The sequence below is a fragment of the Eptatretus burgeri genome, chromosome 5 (genome assembly GCF_056783735.1).
Source record: "Eptatretus burgeri isolate ZD-2024b chromosome 5, Ebu_testis_v1, whole genome shotgun sequence".
Taxonomy (NCBI): domain Eukaryota; kingdom Metazoa; phylum Chordata; class Myxini; order Myxiniformes; family Myxinidae; genus Eptatretus; species Eptatretus burgeri.
The window spans coordinates 14,425,389-14,436,515 of NC_140965.1; the positions used below are offsets into that span (position 1 = coordinate 14,425,389).

General features: G+C 47.9%; 1 protein-coding gene across 1 annotated transcript in view; it reads left to right on the forward strand.

Moving 5' to 3' along the window:
* The window catches only part of LOC147025887 (uncharacterized), a 138,188-nt gene that overhangs the window by 105,878 nt on the left and 21,183 nt on the right, over nucleotides 1–11,127 (forward strand). Inside the window, exons 11-15 of the mRNA XM_085883612.1 lie at nucleotides 1,980–2,101; nucleotides 2,220–2,333; nucleotides 4,840–5,181; nucleotides 7,254–7,672; nucleotides 8,703–8,830. Coding sequence (XP_085739738.1) covers nucleotides 1,980–2,101; nucleotides 2,220–2,333; nucleotides 4,840–5,181; nucleotides 7,254–7,672; nucleotides 8,703–8,830 — 1,125 coding nt within the window. The remainder of the gene's footprint in view (nucleotides 1–1,979; nucleotides 2,102–2,219; nucleotides 2,334–4,839; nucleotides 5,182–7,253; nucleotides 7,673–8,702; nucleotides 8,831–11,127) is intronic.

Consider the following 11,127-nt stretch of genomic DNA (forward strand, 5'->3'; position numbering starts at 1 on the left):
CCGTTGTCTGCTGAATTAACACATCAGGGTGTTGACTCAGCCTGTCATCCTTCCGAGGTCGGCGAAAGGAGTACCAGTGTACTGGTCCCGGTGTATGCCCCAGTTAGAATAGGTGTACCATATCCCTGTGTGTCGTAAGAGGCGACCAGGGTTGGCGTCAGGAAGGGCATCCGACCATAAAACATTGCCTCAAGAAGGGAACAATGATTGCATGGAGCCCGCAAAAAGCTAACCCCTGCTCAGCAGGGAAAAATGGCTGTAAAACGGCTGTATGTATGTATCAGTTTAGTGTGTTTATAAATGTACAGGATGGACCACTTGTGCAGTCGAAGCTTGATATGCGAAATGCTGTCTGTCATCTTTGTCACAGGTCATCTGCCTCATACATACCTGTATATAACAGTTTCCTTTTACTGCATGTTCACAGCAAAATACAAGATTTGAGTCATCATCGGTCATGACTTTGCATAGGAATTCCCAGCACGATGTCCCCTAAAATGCAATAAAAAAATCCATTCCATGAAGCTCCACCCTGACAAACACACTGTAACTAGAAGGGCACGCGGTAGAGCGCGTACCTCCACCAGGCTGAACAGTTTACGTTTTGTAGCCCACTGTTAGGACGGATCTGCATCTGTTCCGCAACCAAAATCTAATCGGCTTCTTCTTGTCACCCACCCAACTCACCCACCACGCTTCGTCCGAATCCATCCACAACTTTTGAGATATTCTACTATATGTCGTTTTTGGACGATCGCATGATTGTGAAAGATCACAAAAACTTCTCTGATTCCAGATTCAGATCTTCACCAAAATTGAATCAACTTGTCGGCGTCACATACCCAAGCTCTCCCCCAAATTTCTTCCAAATACATCCACAACTTTTGGAGATATATTGTTCACAAACATACAAAAAAACAAACAGACAGACAGACAGACAGACGGGTGAAAACATAACCTCCATCCACCTTCGGTGGTGGAGGTATCTGGAACAGCACTTGGTGGAGTGTGTACTGCCGCCAGGTTGAAAAGTTTATGTTTTGTAGCCCACCATTTAGCCAGATCTGCATCTTTACCTGAACCCAAATCAAATTCGTTTGTTCTCGTCACATACCCAACTCATCCATCAAGTTTCGTCCAAATCCATCCACAACCTTTTAAGTTATCATGCTCCACATCGTTTAAGGCCCTATCTCTTAATGGTGAAGAATCGCATAAAAAAATCAAATAATTATCGTATCCAGAGATCTTCACCAAAGTCCAATGAATTTGTCTTTGTCACATACCCAACCTGTCCACCAAGTTTTGTCCGAATATGTCCATAGCTTTTTGGGATATCATTATGACAGACAGACAAACAGACAGACGGACAAACGGGTGACAACTATAACGTCCATCCACCTTCGGTGGTGGAGGTACAATAAGCCTGTGTGTATTCACGAACAGTCGTTGATGAGAGGGGTGAAAAGGTTGTCTGTTTATTAAGAATCGATCAATCACAATGTATGGACTAGCGTCACAAACAGAAGAATCCAGGAATGCTACTCCCACCCTGAAAGGCCATTAACTTAATCAGATACAGCTGTATTTTTACCAACAACCTTCCTGAGTACTTTGACTTCAAGAGCTTAGAGTGCAGGACTTTAATATCAATAGTAGTTTCCATCAGGAGTATTTGAACCCACAACCCACATATTGAACCTACAACCCACATATTGAACCCACATATTGAAGTATTGGCTGTCAAATTGCCAGTCTGGACTACCAGATTGCTGCCAATGCAATGTTCACATTCCACTGTACCCATTTAGGCATGGATGTGTGTGTGTGTGTGTGTGTGTGTGTGTGTGTGTGTGTGTGTGTGTGTGTGTGTGTGTGTGTGTGTGTGTGTGTGTGTGTGTGTGTGTGTGTGTGTGTGTGTGTGTGTGTGTTACACACATACATATAATATATAACGAGCTATACATCTGTGCACTTAGCCATGGGATGGACGTGGCGTTCAGCTGATCTCGGTGCCGGGGTGGAGGCAGAGAGGTACAGCATGCAGACGGCCACCTGATTCCCAGGCAGGGCGACCACCCGTACATCATGACAAGAGGTGGTGAGACTCACCATGCAAAGGCTCATGGGGCACACATCACATTCATGACCTCACTTTGGCAAAGTTTCATTTTACAAAGAATAAGACCTTTTTTGTAATTTGCGACTTACCTTTCCAGGAAAGGACAGCGGCATGCCCAAAGAACCAACGCACCATCGGATTGGCACACCCCTGTACAATGTGCACACGCTTCTGCATTACCTCTGGCCACGAGACGGTCCGCGCAGGCTGGGTGAGTTTTAAGTTTGGTTCCAAGATCGGTCACTAGGATAGCATTACACAGGGTTCGTACGGGGCCTGGAAATCCGTGAAGAGCATGGGATTTTTGTTCCCTCAAATTCAAGGCCTTTGAAAGCATGCATTTTATGCCGTTTTTTTTCTCAGTGTGAAAAAGGCATGGAAAAAAAGGTCATGACTTTTTCATGGGTTAAATTCTTGAGGCAGCAAGTGCTTTTGCACGATCATGGAAAACGGACGGAATTCACAATCCATTACTTGAAGGAGAAAACTGATACCGCCGCAAAGGGGTGCCACCAAGGAAGAGCGGTGGAGACACTCATCTGGGTGAGGCATGTTGGGCCTGCCCCCTATGAAAAGAGTGTGGGAAGGAAGCTTGGTGATAAAGCCGATAACACAAAACACAGGAAGCTTGGCGATCAGCAGGATGGTGAAATCCGTCCGTTATGAGTTTATGACTTGGCTAGTTTTGTCACTCGTGCAGAGCAAAGCCATCACCTTTCTACGCATCCTATCCCATCCACCCCATCACGCATTTAAAAAAAAAAAAAAATTCCCCTCCGTCACTGAAGATAGTTCCTGGAGGGGAATGATTTGTCCTTGTCTTTCTCTTAATAATCGATGAAGGGGATGTAGTACTGTCTGGAGAATTGGCCTACGCATGCACACTATGTAATGGGTACAGCCAGCGGACATCAAATGTTTCTGGTGATACGCATGCAAGAAATAGTTTGTCTGGCGGTCGTTGGATTAGGATAACCAAGCTATTCTCTTCATGGGGAGATCAAGTTTTCAGGATCATTGACTCGATGGAGGTGATTACAAACCGTGGTCGACTGCAGTTAAAGACACTGTTGAGTGCGCGAACGTAGGTTGAACGTACAATTGTATGGGTGAAGCGGCTGTAGAGAGCTACGTGGCTGGAACAAAACGTGGAAAACTTGCGAAAAGTGAGTCCTGTGAGATCTTATGACGTGGCTAGTTTTGTCACCCGAGCAGAGCAAGCAAAGCCATCACCTTTCTACGCATCCTATCCCATCCACCCCATCACGCATAAAAAAAAAAAAAATTCCCCTCCGTCACTGAAGATGGTTCCTGGAGGGGAATGATTTGTCCTTGTCTTTCTCTTAATAATCGATGAAGGGGATGTAGTACTGTCTGGAGAATTGGCCTACGCATGCACACTATGTAATGGGTACAGCCAGCGGACATCAAATGTTTCTGGTGATACGCATGCAAGAAATAGTTTGTCTGGCGGTCGTTGGATTAGGATAACCAAGCTATTCTCTTCATGGGGAGATCAAGTTTTCAGGATCATTGACTCGATGGAGGTGATTACAAACCGTGGTCGACTGCAGGTAAAGACACTGTTGAGTGCGCGAACGTGGGTTGAACGTACAATTGTATGGGTGAAGCGGCTGTGGAGAGCTACGTGGCTGGAACAAAACGTGGAAAACTTGCGAAAAGTGAGTCCTGTGAGATCTTATGACGTGGCTAGTTTTGTCACCCGAGCATAGCAAGCAAAGCCATCACCTTTCTACGCATCCTATCCCATTCACCCCATCACACAGGTTTTTTTGTTGTTGTTGTTGTTGTTGTTTTTTCACCTCCGTCACCGAAGGCGGATGGAGGTTATGTATTTGGCCCCTGATTGTCTGTGAGCAGTATATCTCAAAAAGTTATGGACGGATTCGGACGTAATTTGGTGGACAGGTTGGGTGCGTGACAAGGAAGAATTGATTCAATCTTGGTGAAGATCCGGGTCCGGATCCGAGGATTTTTAAAAGTGATTTTTCACCATTGAGAAATGGGGTGAAAAATGATACATCGTATGATATTTCAAAAAGTTTTCATACGGGTCATGACAACTCGGTGGATGTGTTGGTTCAGCGACGAGAACAAGCCGATTAGATTTTGGTTGAGATTCAGCCTATCATTTGGGATACAAAATGTAAACTGTTCAGCCTGGCGGAGGGATGTGCTCTACCGAGTGCCGTCTCGTTTTCTTCTGAAATTCCCATTACGAAATCGGCAAACAATACCTGCCCAGTAATTAGTTGTGTTTAGGTTGAACTGGCATGGAAAATGTTACACTAAGCCTGTAAATGACCTGGAATTTTAGATCGGCCAAGGTGTACAAACCCTGATTAACTCGAGCGGATCAAACTAAAATGCGGTGCTGGAGCCTGTCTCGCAGCATGCACTGCATCATGTGGCATGCAATCCTCCAGAACTTCTGTTAAGCTGGCTTTTTTTTCTCTCTCTCTCTCTCTCTCTCTCTCTCTCTCTCTCTGTCTCTGTCTCTGTCTCTGTCTCTGTCTCTGTCTCTGTCTCTGTCTCTGTCTCTGTCTCTCTCTCTCTCATCTACTGGACGTAAAATATCTCGTGGTACCGAGTCTCATGAGGCAATATATAAGGTAAAGTTCGATTGTGTGAGTATTGTAAGTTAAATGTTGATTTTTATTGCCATAATGAAGACGCTTTCACCATTGTTACTGCAGATCGATTGACAAGACCAACGCTTGCACCCGGGGTAGCGAGTTGACGACAGCACACATGCCAAGGCATGCACAGAACACTCCTCAGGAGTTGGGAAGTCCAGTCAGGACCGAGGTGATGACGAGTCGGAAGATGCACCCAGAGTGGCCGGATGTCAGTCATGGATACAAAGAGGTCAACACGAGTCCCGCTGCGATGCCAGCTGGCGGTGAAAGAGGCATGACCGACACGCCGAGTACTGGTGGGAGTCTCCTTTCTCTGAGCAGCTCTGATGGGGCCATGGCTTCAGAGGAAGAGTCAGATGTAGAAGGAGAGGAAGATGGCACAGGCAAGGCACAGAAGAGGTGAGCCAGAAATGTGATGCACCCAGAAGCAGTTTAAAAAAAAAAAATCATGTTTCTATGAGTTTGGTGCCCTGATATTGATAACACAATATTGCAAAGGGGGCATTTGTCCTGTGGTTAAGATTGGCCTGGAATTATTCTGAGATTGGTCTGAGATTGGCCTGGGATTAATTCAAAATTGGCGTTGGTTCGCCTGAGATTGGTCTGGGGTTCGCCGGAGATTGGCTTGGGGTTTGCCTGAGATTGGCACAGAATCCGTCTGGGATTGGCCGTGATTATTCTGACATTGGGCTGGGATTCTCCCAAGATTAGACAATGATTCACAATCTGTAGGTTGCACACCGTGTAAGTTTCTCTTTTGGATTCATAAATAATTTAAAGAACTGTTTGCAGCCATTCGTGGCCGACATTTCGTCCAACCCATTTCATCATGCATGTAATTTATGTAATTATGATTGTATTTTTGTTTTGTTTTTTTGTTATTATTATGATTATTTTTTTTGACAGCGCTGGCTTACTGATTATGTTGTTGATATGCAATATAAAAGAAATACATGGGACACAATATTTCCTTTTGTTTCCAAACTTTTAATTCGAGGATAATGAAAAATGTTTTGACTTCTTCGCAGCAATATCCAGTGGTTCCTTCATTTGATTAATTATTTCTGAGCCTTTATTCATAAAACATCATGAAGTATAACCATGACTTGTCGTAGTGCAACTTCCTGAAATGCATGGAGTGGCTCGGGGAGGGTTGGAGTGGCCAGGGATGGGTTGGAGTGGCCAGGGATGGGTTGGAGTGGCCAGGGATGGGTTGGAGTGGCCAGGGGTTGGTTGGAGTGGCCAGGGGTTGGTTGGAGTGGCCAGGGGTTGGTTGGAGTGGCCAGGGGTTGGTTGGAGTGGCCAGGGGTTGGTTGGAGTGGCCAGGGCTTGGTAGGAGTGGCCAGGGGTTGGTTGGAGTGGCCAGGGGTTGGTTGGAGTGGCCAGCGGAGGGTTGGAGTGGCTAGGTGAGGGCTGGAGTGGCCAGGGGAGGGCTGGAGTGGCCAGGGGAGGGCTGGAGTGGCCAGGGGAGGGCGGGAGTGGCCAGGGGAGGGCTGGAGTGGCCAGGGGAGGGCTGGAGTGGCCAGGGGAGGGCTGGAGTGGCCAGGGGAGGGCTGGAGTGGCCAGGGGAGGGCTGGAGTGGCCAGGGGATGGCTGGAGTGGCCCAGGGGAGGGCTGGAGTGGCCCAGGGGAGGGCTGGAGTGGCCCAGGGGAGGGCTGGAGTGGCCCAGGGGAGGGCTGGAGTGGCCCAGGGGAGGGCTGGAGTGGCCCAGGGGAGGGCTGGAGTGCCGAGGGGAGGGTTGGAGTGCCAGCGGAGGGTTGGAGTGTCGAGGGGTGGGCTACAATGGTTAGGGGAGGGTTGGAGTGGCTTGGAGAGGATTGGCATGGCTATGGGAGGGCTGGAATGGCCAGTGGAGGGCTTGAGTGGCCAGTGGAGGGCTTGAGTGGCCAGTGGAGGGCTTGAGTGGCCAGGGGAGGGTTGGAGTGGCCAGCGGAGGGTTGGAGTGTCGAGGGGTGGGCTACAATGGTTAGGGGAGGGTTGGAGAGGATTGGCATGGCTATGGGAGGGCTGGAGTGGCAATGGCAGGGTTGGAGTGGTTACTGGAGGGTTGGAGTGGTCAGCGGAGGGTTGGAGTGGCCAGGGGAGGGTTGGAGTGGCCAGGGGAGGGTTGGAGTGGCCAGCTGAGGGTTGGAGTGTTGTGGGTTGGGCTGCAATGGTTAGGGGAGGGCTGGAGTGGCCAGGCGAGGGCTGGAGTGGCCAGGCGAGGGCTGGAGTGGCCAGGCGAGGGCTGGAGTGGCCAGGCGAGGGCTGGAGTGGCCAGGCGAGGGCTGGAGTGGCCAGGCGAGGGCTGGAGTGGCCAGGCGAGGGCTGGAGTGGCCAGGCGAGGGCTGGAGTGGCCAGGCGAGGGCTGGAGTGATTTTGTGTGGGTTGGAGTGGGATTGGAGTGGTAATACCTCAACAAAAGAAAATACTTTTTGCCAACATGTATCACTACTTTGTTGCCTGAACTGTATTTGTCGCTGCCTTTCAGCCTTGAGTGCGAACAGGGAATCAGCTGTGCTGTTTGCTTCACACACTCCAATGCCACTCCATTATTGGGCAGCGCAGACAGTGCTCTGGGAAGCAGTTTGCCAGAGTCTGACGCCTGCCTACTGTCACCAAACTGTCGCGCACACGCTTCATCTAATGGAACTCTGTCACCAGGCCGAGTTGTGCGCCCTTGGCCCTGCCATCATAACCACAGCCGTGTACAGACCTCGTCACAGCCTTGTGAGGCAGGGCACATTTCTCCAGGCCTTCTCAGCCTTGAGCGCCTCACGATGACAAGCTCAAGTCCTAGCCCTCGTGGAGAAGTTTACACACCGACCACCATTTCCAACAACAATCTTCCTGAACCCACAACACCACTCGGGCTGCAGCTAAGAACTATGACTGAGCAAGCGACACATGGTACTTATCTTGCATAGGGATACTGAAAGAAATGAAATATTGTCGTAGTATTACAATAGCAGTGTTTGTTGTATTTTTATGTCTGGTTTTATTCGCTAACGGGTTGCACATTCTCACAAGTCCCTCTTTTCATTTATGATACTTCATTTGTCATCTCCACGACCGAAGGTGGACAGAGGTTATGTTTTCACCACTGTCTGTCTGTCCGTTTGTCTGTGAACAGGATATCTCAAAATATTGTGGAAGGATTCAGACGAAACTTGGGGGACAGGTTGTGTGTGTGACGAGGACAAATTGATTAGAATTTGGTGACGACCCGAATCCAGATCCGGATATGCAATTTTTTTTTTAATTTTCGAAGTGATTCTTCACCCTTGAAAGATGTGATCAAAAATTATATACAGCATCATATTTCAAAGCGTTGTGGATCTGTTTTGACAAAACTAAGTGGATGAATTGGTTATGTGACTAGAACAAGCCAATCTGGCCTATCACTGGGATACGAAACATAAACTGTTCAGCCTGGTGGAGGTATATGCTTTTCTGAGTGCTGTTCTAGTTCCATACGTATTTATTTGGCTGGCAGGATAGCTGAGAGAGGTACGCACACTTGCCTCTGAGGTGTCTAGATGAGGTTTGAATCTCGACCCAGCTATAAATTGTCATCCTGATGTTTCACAGGCAGGACGAGGCATCAATGTGTGTGCCGTCCTTCGGATGGACTTTAAACTGGAAGTCGTTAAAGACCCCACGGTCTCCTTCACGAAGAGTAGGTGATTTATTGCCAGCACCCTGAACAAATTCCAAATTCCTGCACTGACTTGACTGACTGCTGGGAAGGCATTGGCAACTACCCAGCATAACCCTTGCCAAGAGACTGCTTCGGCAGCATCAACGCTCCGTAAAGAGTATAGCACAGCCCATTAGCAAGTATTTCTTTTGACTTGTTTTGCTTCATTATCCTTTGAGGTAGAAAGCCTACATAACCCTGGTCATATGACCTGGAATCATATGTATCTGTATCTTCCAGTGTCGGGTCTAATCGGGAAGCGGTGCACAGACGCTACGAGGCATCAGGCTCCGGCAGGAACTGTTCTACAGCCTGCAGGCTCCACACAATGCAGGAGGGCTGCACAGCGGAACTGCAATCACAACAAGGTAAGACTTGACCCTCACCTGTATGCTGTCTGCAGCTTTTTAAGTTGCATCACTCATGCAGTAGCTTGTGCAGGACAAATGTAGGACACCTCGATGCACTTTTACATCAACGACAAAAACACGAGCAAATGATGTAAAAAAAAAAAAAATGAATACAGTATCGAGGGGAGGGGTTTCAGGTTTTTCCTTTCTCAAAAAGGTTCAGTTCGAATAAAATGACTTTATTCCAGCGGTATCAGGAAACTCACCCTCCACTGGGTTCAAACATTATTCAGCCGACCACACGGAGAGGGGGACTCTAGTCATCCATATGTTTGTCTTATCGAAATTGTTTTAACAGTACTGGTAACCGAAAGTGCTGTTGGACTTATCAAATTTGTCTTATCGAGTATTCATCTTGATGGCTTCTTGTGTTATAATGGAACTCCACTATAATAACATACTTAATCCGGGCGTAGTGGCGTGCGCCTGTAATCCGGCGACTCGGAGGCTTGGGTTGGAGGATCGCTTGAGGATGGGGGCTCTGCACTGGGCAGGGTGTAAAGCAGCCCGGAATCATGGTGAAACCCAAATCCTGATCCCTGTGTCGTAAGAGGCGACCAGGGTTGCGTCAGGAAGGGCATCCGGCGTAAAACCTGTGCCAAATCAGTATGCGGATCATAACGGATGATCCGCTGTGGCGACCCCTAACGGGAGCAGCCGAAAGATGAACAACAACTATAATAACATACTTACATACTTGTATACAATGATATTATTTTCCGTTTTAAGCTACCGGTACATCATTAGTCTTGTGCCCTTTGTCTTCAAACTCAACAAACTTTTGGGAATCAAGGTTTTCCAACTGCCCCCCCCAAAATGGTCTACTGTTAAACCTCCCATCGAAGGACATTTTGATCCGTGACAGCTCTTGCGTTGAAGAAGCAAAGTCAATGAATCCATCATTGCTTCTGATGTCAAGTTTTTTTTCCTCTTTACAAACATCCTCGTCTCTGACCATCAGTTAGGATTCTGTCCCAGTCACTCAACTCTGGACATGCTACTGCTGCTCTCTCAGAAATGATTGGAGGCCCTCAATCTCAAACAAGAGGTCACGACTGTCTTGCTGGACATATCTCGAGCATTCAACACAGCCTAGCATTCTGCTCTGCTTGCCGAGCTCGCTGCCGGGGGCACTGAAGGCCGCCTTCATACCTGGACGTCTGACTTCCTTCACTCACGCGGTCATTGATGTGCTATCACCAAAACCGTCTCCTTTCCTCTCTTGATGGATACTGGAGTATCTTATGGCATGTCTGGGGCTCAGTTTTGTTCTTCGAATGCAATAACAACCTCTCCAATGCTGTGTAAACCTTCTCTTCCTTTGTGTAGATGACTCCACATGCTGCCGTACAGTATCCTCATCACATTGACAGGCAGACTGAAGCCACTTCACTCTCTGTTGGTCTGGAACTTACAAGATACTGGTGTGACAAATTGAACTTATTTTGTCAATCCCTGAAAATCTCATTGTCTCACCCTGTCCCTATGGAAGGATTGTCAAAGGAACTCACCTGTCTATTTATTTCGTCAGCCATTGGAAAATGTTCAGCCTTTTGAACTTCTAAACCTCACCATCAGCGATTACCCATTTGGAGCAGATCACATTGCAAAGCTGGCCTCCAAAGCCAGCTGTAGACTCTGTATCCTTCGTCAATCCAAATCATTGTTGAAAAATCAAAACTACTCACAGCCTACAAGTCCTTTTTCCATAACTCGGTGGAGTACTGCTCTCTTTCCTATGGGCTGGTGCCCCAACATCAAATCTCTCTTCTGAAATCTGTGGAATCTAAAGCTTTCAACGTTGTTGGCATCTCCCACAATGAGTCCAAAGCATCAGGTCTGGTGCTCTCACATCGCAGACAAGTCAGTGGCCTGTTTGGTTTTTTTGGTATTTTTTTTTCTTCCTCCCCTCCACAAAATCCCCCCGACCCGCCTCATGCCTGGTGTTGGCTTAATGGTTAGGGTGGTGGGCTTTGGATCCTAGGGTCCTGAGTTCAAATCATGCTCAGCTGTTGAATTAATACCAGGTGGGGTAAACTCGACCTGTCATCCTTTCGAGGTCGGCAAAATGATTGCCAGCATGCTGGTATACTGTGTCGGAATGGCGACCCGTCCAGGATTGTGCCCAATAGCCAAGGAGACTGCTTAGGCAGCAAGAACACTCTGCACAGAGTATGGTCCCAATCTCCTCCTCCTCCTCCTCCTCAGCATCTCCAGAATGCACATGTTATTCCAGGAATCCCCTTCCGGTTCAA